This window comes from Candoia aspera, chromosome 7 (genome assembly GCF_035149785.1).
Source record: "Candoia aspera isolate rCanAsp1 chromosome 7, rCanAsp1.hap2, whole genome shotgun sequence".
Lineage (NCBI taxonomy): Eukaryota > Metazoa > Chordata > Lepidosauria > Squamata > Boidae > Candoia > Candoia aspera.
In genome coordinates, this window is record NC_086159.1 from 68465340 (window position 1) to 68487097 (window position 21758).

General features: G+C 41.7%; 1 protein-coding gene across 2 annotated transcripts in view; it reads right to left on the reverse strand.

Annotated features, from left to right (window-relative positions):
- Window positions 1-21544, reverse strand: part of PIK3CG (phosphatidylinositol-4,5-bisphosphate 3-kinase catalytic subunit gamma) — a 32616-nt gene extending 11072 nt beyond the window's left edge. Inside the window, exons 1-6 of one of the 2 annotated variants that reach the window (XM_063308001.1) lie at window positions 21058-21544; window positions 8281-10275; window positions 3584-3649; window positions 3258-3483; window positions 2536-2639; window positions 1268-1414 (exon numbers count right to left, since the gene is read on the reverse strand). In XM_063308001.1, coding sequence (XP_063164071.1) covers window positions 1268-1414; window positions 2536-2639; window positions 3258-3483; window positions 3584-3649; window positions 8281-10263 — 2526 coding nt within the window. In that variant the 5' untranslated portion in view covers window positions 10264-10275; window positions 21058-21544. Of the gene's footprint in view, window positions 1-1267; window positions 1415-2535; window positions 2640-3257; window positions 3484-3583; window positions 3650-8280; window positions 10276-12578; window positions 12738-21057 lie in introns of those variants that run through there. The other variant, XM_063307999.1, reaches the window with a different exon arrangement.
- Between the last annotated feature and the right edge of the window lie 214 nt (window positions 21545-21758).

Consider the following 21758-nt stretch of genomic DNA (forward strand, 5'->3'; position numbering starts at 1 on the left):
TCAACTAGCATGCCAATAATCAGGAATTTAGTTGGTCATAGTCCAAACATCGGGAGCAGTGTTTCTCAACCTGAGCAACTTTAAGATCTGTGGACTTCAGCTCCCAGAATCCCCCAGCCAGCCAAGTGCACCAATCTGAAAGTTGCTGAGGTTGAGAAACACTGATCTGTAGGGCCCTGGGCTCTGAATTATGCTATATAAATTCTGCAGAACAATCCTGACAAGACAAATAACTGAAATAGCTTATTAAGAAACATGCAGCAGAATTCAAAAAGAAAAGCTCCAGGTAAGTAAAATGCATGAACATCCTGTCTTCTATGCTTGTTTCCATCACCTTCATCTCTGGGGATCAAATAAAGATTTGTTGAGTGCCACAAGAAGAGATGAAGTGTCCTTTGCACAATTAACCTAAACATCTGGACACATCAATTCTAATCTGTGTTAGTCAGTGGGTGGAAGTTCTAATGGCAGAGGACATACCTAATCTTGATGGGGTTTTTTTGGTTTTGGTGCCTTCGAGTCAGTGTTGATTCTGGGCAACTGCCTGGACAAGTCCCTGCAGTTTTCTTGGCAAGATTTTGGAAGTGGTTGGCCATTGCCTGCTCCCTAGGACTGAGAGAGGGTGACTGGCCCAAGGCTTCATGCCTCAAGCGGGACTAGACTTCACCACCTCCCAGTTTCTAGCCTGGTGCTTTAACCACTACACCAAATTGGCTCTCAATCTTGATGGATAGTGGCAGCAATTTCATCCCAATACACAGTACAAAAACCAAGTAGCAAGCTTTCATAGAAATATTGGAATAGTCCAGGAAAAAAAAAACTATCTCTATCCCTGGTGGATTAGAAAGGAGGATTGTATATCAGGAGACAATATTATTTCAGCAACATTGCTGGGATTGTTCTGGAAATCAGCTAGAAAAAATATATACTTGCTCAAGCATCACTGTAATTTAAAAATACTTTAAGAAGTTAGGGAATCTGGAATAAGAGTTTGAACTTTAGCTAAACAGGCAAAAAAATCCAGCATGCATCAACTGGTAGGCTTCTGCACAGATAGTCCTTTTTAATAAAGGACATGAAAAAGAGGACTGCTATTAGTAAGAATGTCATTCAGGAGAATCCGAACATACTCTAGCCACACTAACATCTGTATTTATTAGCAGCCACTTAAGACGCTTCTGTTTATTTCCTCTTTTCATAACTAAAGTGGTTCTTTAGTGGTTCCCACATCTCTCTGGCTTTCATCAGTGTGTTACATACGTATTACCTGTAAAATGAGCATATCCTGTCTCAGGTCATCGCCGTGTTTGAAGATGATGCCAATGGTTTCACTGGACAGAGATGTTGGATCTGCACATTTGAATTCTAGCCAAAGCGGTTTTTTCTTGGATGCCATAACTTTACATTTTTCTATCTGCAAGAAAAGAGAAACACTTACACATCTGTTGCAACCAGAACTGATGTCTAAGGATTAAAGGCTAAGACGGTACATCCACCCTCAAAGTGAATGAAATTAAAGATGTTAAACACAGATTTTGAAATTAATCTCCCTGGGATCAACCCCATCTGCTGCTATATATCAACTTTTTTGTCTTAGGACACTTGCGTGTAAGAACTCTGCATCAATCATTGGCTCAGCTGTGGTATATGTAAAGCCACAATAAAATTATTCTTCTTTTAAGCCTGCACCTCTATGGGTCTTGCAGGCAGCCATCTGCAGGAACTTTTGCCTCTCCATGCCTCCTGACTCTTGGGCTTCAAAGTGAAAGGAGGCCTGACAGCTGTTCAGCTCTCCCTCATAGGAATTTCTGAGATTTTTTTAAAATGACTAGAAAAATGTTTACAACATGGCTAGGGATTGGTCTATGTGTTGTAGCCATTTATGTTATTTCCCCTTTGCTCAGAGTAAGGGATCTTCATTATTGCAGGATCTATCACAGCAACTTTCGTTCCTTGGTCTCACCACTATGAGGCCAACAGTTGAAAGATGACTGCAGAATGTCCTCAAATTGCACTGGGGAGAGTGTAGAAGCAGTAGGGGGGGTAGAAGTGCTCCTTGATTCCTTTTAAACCTTCCTACCAGACTCTACTCAAATTTTTTTAATTCAAAGAAATATAATGAAACGTAAAGTATTTAAAAATCACTTAGGTGTACAACATGGAATTGATTTCACTTTCAGATATTTTTCACTCAAAGAATATCTGATTCAACAGGTCATACGCTGCTTCTCAACCTGTAAACAGCTGTGCTCTTTTTGAGGTTTCCAGCCAGCCATGCATTTCTCTAATTTCATAGCAGAAACTCAACGAGGTCATTTGTTTATTTCTTGCCAACTCCCATTCAAGATTACACTGAGCCCTCATGGATGTTTTGCTCAATTTTCATTCTATTAAACTTTGGGGGATCAAAAAATATGCTTTGTACTGTTGCATATATCGGGATTTACTCCTTGTTTCTCAGTGGCCCTATCTTGGTTCTAATCCTTTTGACACTCGTTTATCAGACTTTGCTATCAGAGAAGGAATTATATTTACCACAAGTGCTCCTGCTTTCAGTCCAGGGTCATATGGAACTCTAAAACATTCTGGAAATTTGCTGTCCTGTAGCTTCTCAAGCTTTTGTTTGAGCTGTGTGATGACTAAGAAATGAGAGTGGAAAAAGAAAGATTTAAAAAATCAGAAACTTATTCTGATGGTCATGAAACGGAAAGATAGATTGCTGGTTTCTGTAAAACACACAATTTTTCCTTGAGGAAGTAAGGTTCGGATTTCAAGAGAATATCTAGAGGCCATTATTTATTTATGGTCCCAGACCAATGAAACACAAATACAACCTTTAGCAGTATAAGGAAACCAAACCTGAAACAATGATGAAAAGAAGGTACCACATTACTTCTGTAAGCCCTAGCTATTGCTAAAAGTTTGGCTTCAGCCATATGAAGTAGACAAGATTGGGAAACTGACTCTGTAGGAAGACTACTTGATTGAGATAGCCTATAGTAACAGAATCTTCCCTCCCTCTTATACCATTTGGCTCTGCTAAGTTAGGAACAGCTATCTATGTTTGCAATTATCTCTGATGGGGTTGTACCAACGCAAGTATATTTTTGGTTTTTTGATCTGGCTTGCAACTGACTCTTCTTGAAACTGCAACTGTAATACAACGACACCACAGACTTTGCTGCCTGTGACTGAAAACGAGAAAAAAATGTGTTATGTGTTATGTATGAAATTCTGCTTAGAAAAACCGTGCCTACCTTGAGGGGTGATATCATACTTCTCTGCAGAAATGGACTTTATCTCCCTTGTCACTCTGTGCAGCAGCTCAGTGACTTGAACTTGCTTGAGGAAGTCCTGTAACATCGCTTTTCCACAGCCTCTCAGATAGGCTTCTAGGATCACAGCAAATCTTTGCTGATAGTGCATTGACTGCGCAATCTCACTTCTCAGAAACCAAAACAAGAAGTGTCCGATTCTTTTGTTCTATGAATGGAGGAGGTAACATATGAGGCTTATTCTCAACAGATCTAATTTTGGAAATATGACTACATTTCATCTAATTTAAAACTTTTCAAATACTTACTCTTAAGCCGCGCTTTAGAAGAAACCGGGCCAAGGCACTGTCATGGTAAGGCTCAAATTTCAAAGCCTGAAGTAGAGAGAAAAAAGTATGAACATGATTTATTTCAGCTTTGTGTTTTGTTTTGTTTTTTTGGAATTTTGGCGTGAAGTCTGTAAAATAGACTTGATTTGAATGAAATACAGCTAAAAGATTTGAATGAAAAACAGCTAAAAAGGTTCTTGATATCAGTGATGCTCACAGCTTTATTATGGAGAAGTGGCTTGGTTTGATACAATTTACAGTTATGTTTTTCGCAAGGCCTTGTGCAATCTAGTTACGATCTAATATTATGGAGTTTTCTTGCATCATTTTCTAGGCAACAAGTAGTCAGTTGTATATAGGATTTTGAGAAGGATGGACCCTATGCACCTTGAACTGGTGACTTTATTTTATATTTCAAATTTAGTCACCACCCATCTCACTCAAGAGTGACTCTAGGCAGTTTACAATAAAACCAGAATAAATAGTCATTAAAATACAATAAAAACAATGTTCTTAAATAAAAATACATAATCCAAGATACAGATGTTAAAAAAGTTCTTAATTTACAGGAACATCTTCAGGATTCTAACCACCCCCAGGGTTGGTTACCCCTCCTCACACCCCATGTGAGATGGCAGAGCCAAGTCTTCACCCCTTTCTGGAAGGCCGGGAGAGTGGGGGCCTGCCTCACCTCTGGGGGAAGAATGCTTTTACCTTTATTTTTACCTCTATTTATATTATTTATTACTGTATTTTATTCTGTGTATTTATGGTTATGGTTTTTAATCGATCGTTGTAAACCACCCAGAGTCCTCCGACCGGAGGAGATGGGCGGGGATAAATTAGATAAATAAATAAATAAATAAAATGTTCCATAGGGCAGGGGTAATAGATGCTTCATCTGGAAATATGCACTCCCATGCATGTAGGAGCATATATTTCCGTAAGAAGCATCTACGTATTTCCTCTTTCTTTCTTTATAGCTTTGGATGGATGATAATGTAAGGACAGTAGGAATAGAGACTGTTCAGGCAAAAAGTTGCTTTGGGGCATGCTGGGGCCATACCTAGCACCTTTTGGTAACACCTTAAAGCCCATCTTCTCCCTTGATCATGCTGCAGCTATGAAAGGCAGTCACACAATCTGGGAAAAAATGCAGCTGGTTTAAGGAGCTGCTGAGAGATCACCACCACCACCACCACCATCATCTAGGTCCTTAGGAAGGACTCAATAGGTGGATAAAAATGCCAAATCCAGTCTAAACATCTGGCTGACTATGCGACCAATCATCATCACCACCACCACCACCACCACCACCTATTAAACTTGTATGCTCTGTTTGTGACCCCAGACAAGGTGGAGCACCGTTTCGTCTTTGTGAATATGTGAATTAAAATAGTGACATTGCTTTTATGAGAACTGGCTTGTGACCCACCTAAACAGCTCTTTATAGGAAGAGTAAGCTGCTTCAGTGAATTCTTCATCAAGCATTATAAATGGACTACTTAGGAAGTTTTTAAAAAATAAATAATTTTTTTTAAAATCCCGATTTCTAAAGAAAACAGCATGGCTACCACATGTAATTCCTTGTCTCAAAGTGGGTGAACTTCAACATCTGCTCCAGTATATGATACATATTTTTTAAAAAAACAGAGATAAGGAAAACTTCAAAAACAGTATTGTAAGACTAACCTAATCATTTGTATTATAAAAAGCCTCCATAAGGGTCAATAATGAGAAAAGGCCAAATTATTATTGCACATTGGCTTCAAATTCTGCAGCTTCTGCCCATTTTATAATCAGATATCCAAATCAAATTACAAAAGAGCACTCCATGAATGAGGATCTAAAATGGTGTGAAGGATTTCCCATGTATAAGGCAATTTAACTCCTTTTTCCAACAGCATCCCTCAAGACACCAACAACACTCTGAAGGACAACCTCACACAATTCCTGTTTGCAGGAATTGAAAGGAATTGTTGCAGTTTGGAATCAGATGTTCCACACTGCAAGAACCAGTAAACATTATGAGTCTCTGAAGTTTTAGTTCAGAAACGCCCAAAGCTATACAGAACATACTATAACGAAGTGAGCAGAGAACACCAAATATGATAAAGGCATTATTTTTAATTGAAAGCATACAGCTAGTGTGCTAGTCATAAATCATGAAGTTCCCAGCATGGCTATCCAGAAGCACAAGCTGCATCCAAAAGTGTTTCCAAATTGCAAGCCTAACTTTTAAAGTAGAAGTCCAACCCATCTGAGACCATCCAGATGGCAGCTATTAAAAAACAGATTTAAGTCAGAAAATGTCTTCAAATTCCTAAGCAGGAAACCTCATAATATCTAGAAGATCTTCAACCACAGAATATGTAACTATCCAGTACCGTCACAGTTAATATTTCTCTCTGCATATCTTTTGCACTTGCCACACCCAAAACACCAAGCTGCCTTACCAATTACCACTTTTGCCTTCTCGCAGGGGCGTTTTCAAATTAAAGCCATTCTACTTCAATTTGGGTTATGATGTCTTTGGCACCTCTTGAATGTTGGCAGCTGGAAAAAAATCTCATCCAATTTATGACCAACTTATCACCTATGCTAGTACTTAATATATCCTGAGGCGTAAATTCAAATAAAGAGCAGATTTCTTACTAAGTCTTCATCAGTGGATCAATTAAGCATGTGAAATGTATTCCCCGTTCCCACCATTCTCCTTCAGTCATCCAAGTTGCCAGGACAATCCTGTGCCTCATCCTTCCCTTTGCTAGAAATAGCAGACAAATGTTAGTGCTAATAAAACTTCCACCTTTATCAAGGGAAACAATTCCAGCAATGTAGTTCAGAGTCATTAACTCTGCTTGTTGGAAGCCCTGTACAGAAAGCAGCAGCCGCATCCCTGGCCTGGTTCTTACTTGGTGTAGCATGGAGTTGGATGAGCTGATAGCTCTCCGAAAGCCTCTCACTGGCACTTAGATCTGTGAATCCTTCACTACTCACATAAAATCTGAGTTTTATCTGTCTTTTGGGTACCCAAAACGTTCTCCACATCTGCTTGTCAAGTGTCGTTAATTTTGTAATTCTTGCATCCATTTTTCTAACAGAGAAATGTCTTCTAGATATTCCAGAAAATGGCCATGCCTTCCATTTACATATAGAAGGTTCACCTTTTTCTTATAATCAGTTCATTATTATTATTTCATAGTGCTGACTTGTCTGTTAAGAGTGTTATCTGGATGTATTTTCTTGATTTATCCTCTGTACCTCTACAACATCCTTAAAGAGCATCCACCATATTCCAAAATGTTTTCAAACATCACCAGTCAGATGGACAGCTCTCACACGCATTTATGAAATTTCAAGCAATTGTGGAATGGGAGGTGAGCTTATATGGCTATCCAGCGAGTTTATAAATGGCACCCAAAAAGATGGCTGGCTGTACTGTAAGGGAACGCAGAGAGAACCCTGGTGGAGGAATGCCACTATATTTGGCCAGATCTTTTTGCAGAGTTTCTCCTAGCAGAGTATAGAACCCATTTTTTCTCCCCTGCCTATCATTTCTTTTAAAAGCTTCATGAAGACTAAGAAATTCAGACAGATTAAATTTGGGCCAGCAGACACCTGAAGAAAAGTGTAAACTTCATCTGTTCAACTTCAAGACACCATGTAGCTGTTAAACCACAGGAGATGCATGTGGCACATTCTGCATGTATTTAGGCAACTTCATCTATACCGGTGTTTCTCAACCTTGGCAACTTTAAGATGAGTGGACTTCAACTCCCAGAATTCCCCATGCTGGCTGGGGAATTCTGGGAGCTGAAGTCCACACATCTTAAAGTTGCCAAGGTTGAGAAACACTGAGCTAAACACTAGCTAATATTTTTTTTCCTCTTAAAATGACTGTCTTATGGATGCTTACACAGCACATATTAAGTATATATGAAGAACACACAATAGAATAGGTGCTACTATTTGATAACACCAGTTGCTTATACTGTAGATCCTGTTGTAATAAGGGAACTTTGGATAAAACGTGATTTCACATGCATGCCATACCCAACACCTAATAACTGCAAGATCAGAAGCAACTCCCATTTGCAAATGATCCATCATTTAAGCATGTTCTCAGCATCCAAAGATACTTCTGTGGGGCCAGTTCACACATTCCGTTACCAAAGATCAAATACTGAATAATCAGAGAGACAGGCAAGTACACAGCAGCTTGCAATGTATGAATGGTTCTGCCGATATGGTTTATGATAACTGTATTGTCATGATGGCTGTGGACAGCATTCAGGATACCTAGCCTTAAAAGGATGCAGCTGCTTTAATGCTTCGAGGAGGACATGAACTGCTTGTACTACCATACTTTGGGAAGTGCCCCCTTTTCCCAGGCTGACCATGGTATTATCTAAATACAGTTGCTGCACTCCACCATTCAGAATACTCTTGAAGGAAACAGAAAGGATAAAGTCTCTCTTGAGTAAAGCTTGATTCCTAATGGTTACATGTACATGCTCATGTGTTTTCTTGCCACTGTCTTCATCTTTTTTTTTTAATTTCCCTTTAAAAAAAATATCCCAGACTATTAGCTCCGGCATCTTCTGATAGTCTTCCACCCAAGTATTAAGCAAGGCTGGGCCCACTTCAACATCAAAGATGTCCATCTATTTTACCTGAACAAGCTGCAAGAGATAGTGGAGAACATCATCATCTTCTAACCCTTCCACCTTTTGCACAGCCATCGCTCTCACGGTCTCATCCGAAAAGTTGCAGTCCAGCAGTTGCATTGGCAAGCCAACATCCAAAGTACTCCGGTCCCATGCATTTCTTTTAGCTAGCAGTTGGTATGTTTCAGCTACTATTTCCTGCTGTCCCCATTTCACTGAGCTAATCAACTTAGGATATGCCTTGGGGTGCCTTATACTTTCATATCTGAAATGCCAGAGCAATTCTTTGTCTTCAGAGGTGAGCGGATTAAGCAGATCAGTAGCTATGATCTCTTCAAGCTGTTTACGCAGCTGGTTTGGCATTTCAGCTCTGGCCCTGTCCCCTTGTGGATCAGGTGCTATCTTGTGTTTAGGCAAGGCTATTGGGTGACAGTATTTGTCCAAAATAATCGAAATAGCCATTGAATTCTCTTTATCTGGATTGGTGGCTGAGGTCAGTTTATCGGCATTTATGCTTCCCTGCTCTTCCCCTTTGTCTGGAATTTTCCACATATGGAGCACATAGTCCCCCGTTCTGAGCAGAGAGCGGTGGTCTATCAATAACATGTTGACATAATAGAGAAGCTGCGTTTTGTATTTAGGATCAGAACAGGGGGAATCATGGGAGTGGAGGTTAGCTTTTGTGGATGGCGCTGGAGTTTTGCCACAATATATTTGCAGAGTGAGTAATGCTCCTTTAGGGAGGTCCTTAATTTTGATGTCAAACTCAAGCCAAACGTTCCACAGAACTTCTTCAGTAAATGGTTTAGCTGTTGTTCTCCTCTGTGAGAGGAGCTGCTGGCCATATTGAATATTAGCCTCAACAAAGACTGTAAGGTCTGTGTTTCTTGGTAACACGGGGATATCAATGCCAATTATCTTGACCCTGAATTTCCGATTGCAATCCCACAAGGATATAGTAAATACCCTTTCGTGATCTTTGCCATGTATGGTGAGCTGCTCATGATATCCTGAAACTCCAGTGCAGTCATCAACCAAGTGCCACTCCTCTTTCTGAACTTCATCCTGGTTTGGGTCTGGAGGTTCATCCAGGACAAGGTGGATTTCATCCCCATTTTTAAGACACTGTCTTATCCAGTGGAAGTTTTTGATTGGTGTTTCTCCTACAATATACTCATCTCTGCCACTCACTCTAAGGACAAAGTCTAGCTCACTGTAATCTTCAGGAATATTCATTAAAGACTTCTTCTTCGCCATTTTTGTGAAGAAGCTGTGGAGGATTACATCTGGTGTGTCATCAATAGCTACTTTAATCTTTTGGCTAGTTGTTCCTCTGTGTATATTTATAAAAATATTATTGTTGACAATTCTACTAAGCAAATATTCTGGAAGTGGTTTGGATGTAGTCCAAGGGTGCATGGAATATAGTTTTGGATCCCTGCAAGTTACTTCATTTGTCCGTGGAGTGACTAGTCTGCGGCGGGCAAACTCAAGTTCGTCGTCATGCACATTGCTCACATCAGTGACGTCATAGCCAATCAAATAATTGAGCTGCTTTTGAAACTCCTGAACTTCCTCCGTGGGGTTGGACTTTTCAACCACATGGATTTTGCCCACTTTTTTCTGTAACACTCTCCAATATAATATACAATCCAGGGTCTGTATGATCTGGTGTTTGTCATAAATTTCATACCACTGCCCCTTCTTCTGATACAGGAGAAGAAATTGATCTGGTGTGATCTTGCGGAAGAAATCTGAGGTCTGATTGCTTTCCACTGCTCGCATCCAAACTTGGGCTTTCATCTGCTCTACTGTGCAGTTGCTAGCTATATCTATGATGATGCTGGCTGTGGGGAGAACAAACTCAATAGAGATGAGTTCTGTTGAAGAGAAACTGTTTGCTGCACAGTGTGGCTTCATCCTCCTCCTCCTCCGCCGTTTGTTGTCATCTCTCATAACAACAGGTTGATTGCTGCTCTCCAACTCCATGCCACAAGAGATCTAGGAAATCCAACACAATGCCAGGTTATTTCTTTTCCCATGGACCAGAAATGTCTGTTGAGTTTTTGTTAAACACAACCTCAAAAACCATTTTTACGTACATCAAATGAAGGCTAGTCCAACTGAAGGGAAGCCTTTTTAAATCCCTTTGATTTCCATTAAAGATAATGTATTATAAAAAAGAAACATAATACTGTAGCATGTTTGGGCATGGGGCAGCCAAAATACACTCTATATTAAGAATAGCGTCTGTGAATAATCCAATTGCCCAAAAAAGGCAATTGCCAAAATAAGCACAGCAGTATGTTGATCTATAAACCTCAGATCTGACTCTGTGAACTAAAACCTCAAGATTAGAGTTCCTTAGTTGAGTGAAGACTTTCCGTTCTATTACACTGGTAACATACATGTTTTGTAAGAATTCCTGATAGTATACATAAGCCTGTTCTTCCAGATAATGGCTAGACATCCATAACTACCCCAAGCAATTTAAAACTGTTTTAAAGTTCACCAGCTTCCATCCCAACCTTTTTGTTCTAGGTTCTTATAGGAAAACGCTTGAATCATGATGTAAGCGTTTAGTAATATCAACAGAGGAACAGCAATAACAAAGCTCAAAAAACATTCACACGAAGAGCATATCCAAGTCTACCAGGAAAGAATGGTTTAAATAAAAATCTCAAGCTTGATTTGGCTTTGGTTCCGGCTTCCAACATCGTGCAGTTTGATACATGGGAATTTAAACAAGGTCAAAAGAGCAGGCAGAATGAGAAGCAGGTAGCCTAAAACCAGACTAGTTTATTACAGTAACAAGGGAGAGGCACCAACCTTTCCTCCTGCCCAAAGGCATGGAGGCTTCCACCCTCTGTATCACACAGGCAGAAGAACTGAACTTTCGTTCAATAAATGAGATTCATGTTTTATGCTGGGCAGTCACTGGAATTCTTAACAGCTTTCCTAGTTTTTGCAATAAACTTATTTATTGGAGAACTGTGCCTATGCATCACTGCCTGCACAGCATCCAATTTCAGCGTTAGCCAAGAGAAGTATTAGCCTCACACAGAGCACAGCTTCTGGAATTCTTTCCCACCTCTTTCCCGGCAGTGCCCAGATGTTGTCTATATGGGAGTGGGGCAAACATATTCCGCTCTGGGCCATGTGACCTGGTAGGGGAGGGCTTAGAATGCAGCAACCACCAACATTCTGAGTCGCTGCCCAGCTGTCTCTCCTGTAGGGGTACTAACACTTTTTCCCATAGCCTTAAGCCTGATCTCACCCCCAACTGTCCCCAGCAGATTCTGTCCCTTCTATTCCATTTTTTAGAATTTTGCACTGATAGAGTGACTTCATCTGCTCACAGAAGATGCTTCCCTCTACTTGCGGGAATCAATTTTTACCTTTGCTCCACAACCCAACCCATTCATGAGACATTCCCTTTCTCTCCGTAGCATTTTGGGGAACCAGACAGTCTGCCATAGAAAAGAAGGATTTTTTTAACAATCTGTTCTACTGAGCCCAATTGCATGCACTTAAATCTGGATCCAACTCATAGATTCATACTAACCCGAAGGACAACACTATTTTTAATATTTTACCATCATCATCATCAACCACTTCCAGATATTTAGTACACTACACGCAGTTTCTTGTAGATATGTTTAAAATCTGATGCATTTTAAAGCATTGGTATTTTAATAATTAATGTTTAACATGTTATTTGCTCTAGAAATGTTATGTCCCTATTTTAAAAAAAATATTTCAAAGTCAGCATCATTGCCAATTGCAAAGAGAAGAGAAAAAAATTATTTGGGGAAAAATTGCAGGGGATACAAGAGTATTTTTATGTCATTAATTAACAGTTGTCTTCCTAGATTAAATCAAAATTCACCTACCCCAGGACACCAGCAGTTCATGGGCAGAGAAAAGACTTTTTCCAATCTGTTTCAAACAACATATATCTTAGATCACACCTGACCAATGACAAGTGTTTAAAATTTGTCTTACAGCTTCCATTCTGCTGCTGCATCACATGAAATGAAGGATAAATGGATACAAGCTATTTCAGTTTCTCCTTCACTAGTAAGGGCTACATTGCTCACCGGCGTTAAAGTTTCACAGCAAAACTTTAGACACCAAAACTCCTTTTCCAACCACCTCTTCCCCATCTTTTTATCTCCAGAAAATTTCAGAACAAAAGTTGAGTAGAACAAAACTATTCCAGAACACCGTCAATGATTGAGCAAAATTGTTAAGTTTTCCAAGATCCAAGAAAGCCGCAGATGAACTATTTAACGATACTTTACCTGATTGGTAAGCAGGAACTGAGTTTCTGGAGAAGCCTCATTTGTATAGTTTTGAATCCTGCCTGTTTTAAAATGGCAACAATTCACAACATGGAAAGTTGTTCGTTCAGTAAGGTCTTCTGCTTTTCTTGCTTCCTTTCATAAGCAGATGCAGAGGAAGTGTTTTGGTAACCAGGAAGGAAGTTTTAACCCGCTCAGCTATAAACAAATTCGTTGGTTTTAATTTTTTTTTAATGCTTTTCCTGTTAGAACTGTCAAATATACACTTGCTGTACTAGCAACCTTAAAAAAAAAAAAGAGGAACATATTTCTGAAAAATACAGGTTGGACCATGCATTAAAAATTGCTCAAGAAAAAAATCAGAAACTAATTCATTGAGTATGGATGAAACAGTAGACAGTTTATTCTACTGGGTAATGATTATTTTTTGTTCCCAGGGTTTGCAACTTTGTGACTTCTTAGAAGACAGAGACAAATGGGTGGAGGAATGCAACATTTAAAAAAAGAGGTGTTTTTTTTAAATGAGAAGTGATAAATACATGTCTTCAGTAACTGAATCCCGAAGCAGATGTACCGTTCTGCTCACCTCCATGCAAGCACTCAAGTATTGAGGAGTTTTATTAGTTCATAGTAGATTTATTGAGTTAAATACTCCTTCACTCACCCTATCAGCTCAACTTGATTCGTAAAGAGTAGGTGCTCTGTCCTAATGTTACCGCCTAGGAAGGTGGGTTCAGAGATGTCTTCTCCCATTTATCTTTTAATGCTCCATCCTGAAGATGGTTGCAGACTGTGGCAAGCACCCAATTATTTGATGTCTGCGCCAATGAATTTATTCCACTACACCAGAGAAATAAGCAGCCCAACTTTAGATGCTCTCAGGGATACTAGCTTAGCTCCAGTTTGGTGTAAGGGTTAAGATGCTGACTATGACCTAGGAGATATAGATGTCAGTCCGTGGAAGTTCAGAAGCTCACCTGGTGACCTTGGCCTAGTTGCTCTCTTTCAACCCAACTTATCGCAATGGATTGTTGAGAGGAAAATGAGAGCAAGGTGCGCATTATGCATGCTACTGTGAACACTTAGAGGAAAGGCAGGATATACATTTAACCAGTTAAAAAAAAAAATGAGAATTCAGATAAATGTCACAATAAAATGTATTTCTGTTTATGAACAGACCCAATGTTTTTTTGAAAAACAATAGAATATAGAGAAAATAAATTCCCCTAGGCTCTCTCTCTCTCTATATATATATATATTTTAAAGTCTTCCCAATAAATTGCCCTTTTAAGCATTTCTGACCATTTTCATTGATACCCGATTTGCCCAACTGAACAGCCTACTTTATTAGTATCACTAAAACATTAGTTCCTTGAATCCAAAGGGCCTGCTACTAAGAGCATCCACCACGCACATCCATTGATATAGCAGTAGGCACCTTGCATTCCCAAGTAGAGTACATATGGCTCAGCCCAGTTTCATGTAAGTGGAAGAAGGGTGCAAGGGACAGGAGAAGGACAAGAATGAAAAATAAAGGGCAGAAATGAAGAACGACAGTGAAGGATGTCATCTGTTAAGTAAACAGTTTGGATCTCTGCCATGAACACAGTAATGCTCTCTGGAGCAAGGGAAAGAAAGGAAAAACAGGGTTTATTGGTCTCCCCACAATTAGAACATGTTACGCACCTTCCTCCAAGGAGATCCTTTATTCCACTAGTATCAAAACTCTCAAAGGTGAGCTTCAAAGCTAACAGATTTTGAAAAAAAAAATTGTTACAGAAGAAATAAATCACCCTTTCACAATATAAAAATCCACATAAGCAACTCTATGAAGGAAGCAAAAAGATCCAGGGCGGTCCATTCATTTGATCCAGCTGGTCAAGCAGGCTTTGGATAACAAGAGATGGTAGCTGCGTTTCCCACCTTACTATACACTGAGCAAATCAAAGCAGAGTCACTCAACACTCTCCACTTCTCAGGGAGCCTGACCTCCTCCTGAGCATTTTGTAGAAAATCACAGGAGTAAGTGCTGATGTGCCCAAAGACTATTGCTGAAATAGCAAAGTATTTGGGGAAAAACTTGGTTGGTGCCTCTTCTGGCAGGTACCTACTGTGACATTAAATTTCCCTTGCAGTTGTCTAGGTTCCTGGGCCTGAAAACCAAGGCCAAACCATCCTCGTGCATCCTGCCAGCAGTTTGACTTGGCTCTATATTCCAGCCAAACTACTGAATGGATTTCATACCATGAGGCACTTGTTGTAGAGAGCATAGAGAATGGCCCTGAAGGAGAGGAGGAAGAGACACTACTATAATGGACTGTGGGAATAACCCTTGGGAGACAGAAGGAGCAGCTGCAGCCTAGACAATGGTCAGACAAGAGACATCTCAGCCCAGAGAAGAAATAGGGGCATGGAAAGTGTCTCAGAAGGGACCCTCCCTGGTTCTCTGGAAAGTAAAGGCAAGGAAGAGAAGAAGTGTTTTCAAACTTGCAAGATTCTGCTACTATAACCCTACAATAAAGGTACTGTTAGTACCCACAGTTTTGGTTTCTTGTCTGGACTACCTCGAAGGGCTGACAATTACCAAGGCAATGGTCAAATAAGCGGGCTTTAAAACCCTTCCAAGAAACTAATTTGAGAAAACTTCTCAGACAGACTTATTTACAGACTCAGAGTCATGTTAGGAGAGGAGGCTCAAGAAAGGAGCTTCATTCAGTCCCTGACAATGGCAACCCAGTGATCAAAAATGAAAACTGGGGTCGTAATTCAAAGAAAGTAGCTTTGTAAATACCAATTACTTTGGCATTTTATTGCAGACTTGCATCTATATTTAAGCAGACTCCTTCACAAAGCCCAGGTCTTAAGGCTTTGCAATATATTTTTAAAAACAAAGTTCCCCGACACAGAGGAGGGAGAAAGTTCTGCTTTAAGAACCAAACCTCCAGTTTATGCAGGTTTTGAATATGCAAATGTTTGCACGTTCTAGCAGCTGCTATGGCTCGATATTATGCTTGTGTATGTAAAAGATACCTGCAGGAACTAGTCCTTGAATTAATGAAGAACAATAGAGTTAAAGAGATTACAACACTGTTAGGCATTCATGGTGTAAGCTTGAAAAGCATGCTTTTTCACCAAGACCTTTTAAATGCTAGCCATTTATGTCAAGTTCAACTCATCTAGAATGCAACTGCAGCACATCCTTAGAGTTTGAGCTGCTCATCTGATTAATTTTCCATTGATAAATCTAGAGAAAGAAAAGTGATTAATCAAATTAAATAAACCTGCAGATTAACAAATTCGCAATGTGTGGGCTTTTGGGGGATACGTGATACAACATGAGATGGTTATTTGCTCATTCTGAAAAAGGAAATTAATATTTAGTATTGTTTTAGTTTTATTTCTTATAATAACATAAAGCAGAGGTGTCTGCAGGGTATGGTCAAAAAAGTCAAGATGGCAGCCATGATGGCATGACTGAAACTCCACCCATTATGTGCATTGCATATAACCCATCACACAGAGAATGAATCTAGATGAAAAATGAAACACATATCCAATCTTAAACTTTAGCCTGGAGAATTCCTTAATTCCTTAATTTACTTTAAATACTCCGCTTAAGTTAATCAAAGCTTTCATTGTAACCTTAAAACACTACAAGAGATTCCTCCATGGCCAGACTCATTAACACAAAGAAAGCTTCAGAAATTGTGGCAGCATGCAGAGAAATTGCTGCAATTCACACAAAACTTTCTTTGCCCTGGCTCATAGATCTTACATTCCAGGTTCCAATGGTGTGTTGATCCTTAGAACATCGGATTCGCTGTTCACCACCAGCACTGTCGGCGGCTAGCCCTCCTGGACTTAGTAGATAGGGTCCCGGAAGAACTATGGACAGAAGTTTGCAACATTGTTCAGGAGGCGGCAACAATTACATCCCAAAGAAAGAGAAAACCAAGAAGGCAAAATGGCTGTCTGCTGAGACACTAGAAGTAGCCCAAGAAAGAAGGAAAGCAAAAGGCAACAGTGATAGGGGGAGATATGCCCAATTAAATGCAAAATTCCAGAGGTTAGCCAGAAGAGATAAGGAATTATTTTTAAACAAGCAATGCGCGGAAGTGGAAGAAGACAATAGAATAGGAAGGACAAGAGACCTCTTCCAGAAAATTAGAAACATTGGAGGTAAATTCCACGCAAAAATGGGTATGATCAAAAACAAAGATGGCAAGGACCTAACAGAAGAAGAAGAGATCAAGAAAAGGTGGCAAGAATATACGGAAGACCTGTATAGGAAGGATAACAATATCGGGGATAGCTTTGACGGTGTGGTCGGTGAGCTAGAGCCAGACATCCTGAAGAGTGAGGTTGAGTGGGCCTTAAGAAGCATTGCTAATAACAAGGCAGCAGGAGACGATGACATCCCAGCTGAACTGTTCAAAATCTTGCAAGATGATGCTGTCAAGGTAATGCATGCTATATGCCAGCAAATTTGGAAAACACAAGAATGGCCATCAGATTGGAAAAAATCAACTTACATCCCCATACCAAAAAAGGGGAACACTAAAGAATGTTCAAACTATCGAACAGTGGCACTCATTCCACATGCCAGTAAGGTAATGCTCAAGATCCTGCAAGGTAGACTTCAGCAATTCATGGAGCGAGAATTGCCAGATGTACAAGCTGGCTTTAGAAAAGGCAGAGGAACTAGAGACCAAGTTGCCAATATCCGCTGGATAATGGAAAAAGCCAGGGAGTGTCAGAAAAACATCGATTTCTGTTTTATTGACTATTCTAAAGCCTTTGACTGTGTGGACCATAACAAATTGTGGCAAGTTCTTAGCGGTATGGGGATACCAAGTCATCTTGTATGCCTCCTGAAGAATCTGTATAACAACCAAGTAGCAACAGTAAGAACAGACCACGGAACAAGATTGGGAAAGGAGTACGGCAGGGCTGTATACTCTCACCCTACCTATTCAACTTGTACGCAGAACACATCATGCGACATGCTGGGCTTGAGGAATCCAAGGCTGGAGTTAAAATCGCTGGAAGAAACATTAACAATCTCAGATATGCAGATGATACCACTTTGATGGCTGAAAGTGAAGAGGAACTGAGGAGCCTTATGATGAAGGTGAAAGAAGGAAGTGCAAAAGCTGGCTTGCAGCTAAACCTCAAAAAAACCAAGATTATGGCAACCAGCTTGATTGATAACTGGCAAATAGAGGGAGAAAATGTAGAAGCAGTGAAAGACTTTGTATTCCTAGGTGCAAAGATTACTGCAGATGCTGACTGCAGTCAGGAAATCAGAAGACGCTTAATCCTTGGGAGAAGAGCAATGACAAATCTCGATAAAATAGTTAAGAGCAGAGACATCACACTGACAACAAAGGTCCGCATAGTTAAAGCAATGGTGTTCCCCGTAGTAACATATGGCTGCGAGAGCTGGACCCTAAGGAAGGCTGAGAGAAGGAAGATCGATGCTTTTGAACTGTGGTGTTGGAGGAAAATTCTGAGAGTGCCTTGGACTGCAAGAAGATCAAACCAGTCCATCCTCCAGGAAATTAAGCCAGACTGCTCACTTGAGGGAACTATATTAAAGGCCAAACTGAAATACTTTGGCCACATAATGAGAAGACAGGACAGCCTGGAGAAGATGCTGATGCTAGGGAGAGTGGAAGGCAAAAGGAAGAGGGGCCGACCAAGGGCAAGGTGGATGGATGATATTCTAGAGGTGACAGACTCGTCCCTGGGGGAGCTGGGGGTGTTGACGACCGACAGGAAGCTCTGGCGTGGGCTGGTCCATGAAGTCACGAAGAGTCGGAAGCGACTAAACAAATAAACAACAACATACTAGCAGAACCTCCCACTTGTCTTTGTTGGCCAGTTGAACACACAGGGATTCACACTCTGTCCCTCCTGGAACAGAGACTCTGGTAAGGTCTCTCCACCCCCATCTCTGCTCCCCTACTACCTTTCCTGAGAGTCGAGGCTGCTGAAGAAACTGAAACCCAGTCTGAAAAGTCAGAATGGCCTTGAATCAAACTTGATCACACTGGCCCAACCATGCAGCTTTCCTGGCCACAATAGGGAACTAGATTGCCACTGCCACCTTCCAGGTTGTTTATCTGACTTGCCAGTCTAGTTTACAGCCGTAGTATTTCCTGGTGGCCTCCAATCCAAGTATGAACCAGATCCAACTCCGCTTAGATCAGCCAAAATCAGGTCAGGGCTGCCACCTAGTGGGACTCTCCTGCTCAGCAGCAGCAGCATTAATTTGGCATTGCTTTTTGGAATTGAAGATTAAATGATGGCGTTATCAACAATCCATGTTTATAGTCACCTAACAATGTCAGAACAAAAACAGTGTTAATTTAATCTGCATTAGTGGAACTGCATTACTTGCAGTAACCTTGGTATTTTTTGGAAGTCCCCCATTCAAATAACAACCAGGCGCAACCATGCTTAGCTTGGTCACTCAGACAAGGTCAGCCAGATGCTACTCCCTTCTGCAGAGACAAATTTAACTTCCCACAAAATAATCAGCAACAGCCAATGCCTCCTTTACAGTTTAATCCTTCTCAAATAGCATAAAGGTTAGGTCATCATTATTCCTCTCTGTTTACCTCTCATGCACCCCCACCCCACCCTTGCCTCACTAATGGCTAACCTCTTGTCCCTTCCCTCTTTATTTATTTTAAAGATGTGTATCTGTTATACAGCTATAATAATCTTCAGGGTGGCTTACACCTCCTACTTACACATAGTTTAAAACTTAAAGACAAGTTAAGTAGTGCGGGCAGACAACTAAAGCTTATCTTGATTTTTTTTTAAAAAGCAGAGAGAACAAATTAAAAACACAGCAGGAAAGTTTGCTTGGAATTCACCAGACCAGGCTGTAAAGCAGAGGTGGGGCAGTTAAAGGAGGACATCACCTACAGAGATCAAATAATGGACAATTTTGCATAGCAAAGGGTGCCATGTACACGCCTAATACACCAATAGCAATCAACTTCAGTTTATTATTCCCAGCATGTCTGGTTTCAAATATATGCACTGGTAGCAATGAACTGAACTCACTTCTGAATTCTTCAGACAACTGTTGGTTCCTCTACCGAGTATCTGTAAAATGAACCTATGTGGGTCCCCTTTCTAGGCCAAATGAGCAATATTCACACACAAGAAGAAAAAAGGAGTTTGAAGCCATTGCCAGTGTCAGAGAATAAAACAAGACCATCTTTTAGAGCCATGCATAATTTAATGTAAGGATCAAAGGCCCACCCAGAATTTCTACCACCACCACCAGACAGATGCCAAGGAAGTCCACAATCCAGGTATAAGTCCAAAATGTCCAAGTCACTGGTGCTTAAATGTACAGCCACTGATAATGACAGCCTCTTCCTCCATGAATTTTTCAAATTCTTCTTTTAAAGGTATCACCCTACAGAGGCAAACTCTGTAGCTAGTATATAATTTGCCTGTCGTGAATCACCCATTATTTCATTTTGCTGGATAATCCCACATTCCAATACTGTAAGAAAAGCGGAAAAATCTTTTTTCCCCCAGGATATGTGCACAAAATCAGTGCTGAATCATATAATGTTTAATAATTGTTGACAGTTTCTATGTTAATTTTCTCAGCGACAGCCCTGCGAAGTAGGACAGGGCCTACCCCACACTGCAGATGAAAGTGGAAACTGCTGTGGTGCAGTTAGATGGTCCAAAGCCCAGGGACCCCCAGAACATCTCCCTGGAGAGGAGAAATTGCTGGAAAACTAATGGGGCAGCAATAAACAGGCCCCAACAACATTGCTGGGGAGTTACTGGAACCCAATGGAAACATATTGTTCCCTCCAACATGTTTTGTCTTATTCTTATATAACACAAACACACACCCCATGTGTCTGTGTGTGTGTGGGCATCCAAGGGCAGTTGGCTAGACTTGCACACACTTACAAATCTTCATTTAAAGATTGTGGAAGAATGCAGGTCTAATACGGTATGTGCCTCTCTCTGTGTAAATTGTCTTTACTGGATAGGATAACTCACCCAAACATTTTCACCCCCAGAAAGCCATTCTCGAGGTCCAAAACCATCAATTTCCTTACCCAACCCCACCTGAAGCAGAATAAATTTTACCAGGGCAAATTTTACCCAAAGCATAATAACTCGAACCAGGTTATAAAGAAAAAGCAGCTAAAGACCAAAAGCACACCGCCAGAAGTTCCCGGCCTGGGAATCCGTCCAGAGACCAAGGGATTCCGGGGAAAACTCCCCCACGTATTTCCACTTCGTGAGCAAACTTCTCCGGCACGGTTAGAAAAAAGGGGAGGAGGCCCACCCCGCAGCCCCCGGCGGCGGCGCACAAGCCGGAGGGGTGCGGCGTTAAAGCCGGTAGGGGATCGGCCGGGCTCCCCACGAGCCTCACCGCGCGGCGTCTGCGCCTCCTCCCCAGGCCGCCCCTGCTCCAACGGAGACTTACGCCCAAGTTGAGCGGCGGAGGAGCTGCCTTTCCTCCGGGCGCCGATCCGGGCTAAGACTCCGCAGCTGCGGAACCGGCCGAAGGACCTTCCAAGCAGGGAGTCCCGCAGGGAAGCGAAGGCGGAGGCGGTCGAGTCCGCAGATTCCCCGACCTCTCCGGCACCTTCTTCCCCTTGCGCGCGGCAGCGGGGAGACCCCAACCCGCTGCCCGGGTTCCCCCTGCGGACAGGTGCTCGCCTCGCCCCGCCCCGCCGTCGAAGCTCAGCCCTTGAGCTGGCTGACCCGTCCGTCCCGGGGCGAGCAAGGCCGGCCGCCCCGGCCGAATTCCTCCTGGCGGCCCTCCCCCGGCTCCGCCGCCCCGCTCGGCTTTCCAGCCACGGCACTGCCCGCCGCCGAAGCCCGAACAGCTGACTGCAGGCCTCGTGAAGCGCGCAGCTTAGGAGGAACCGCAGGCGGAGCCCGTCGCTGCGGGAGGGAGGCTGGCCTGGCACCGCCGCCGAGCAGGGAATCGCTTCGGGGGGAAACGAGCGGGGGTTCGGCCGAGGGCCCGTCCGGGGCGGTGGGGAGAGGTGCCGCTACGATCGGCGAGAAAATCTCAGGAGTTGAGTCGAACTCGCTCGGGGTGCGCTGGCGCGCCTCGAGCCTTTCCGCCTTTCCTTGCAAGCAGATCCAACTTCAAACCACATTTTATCTAGCAAAAGG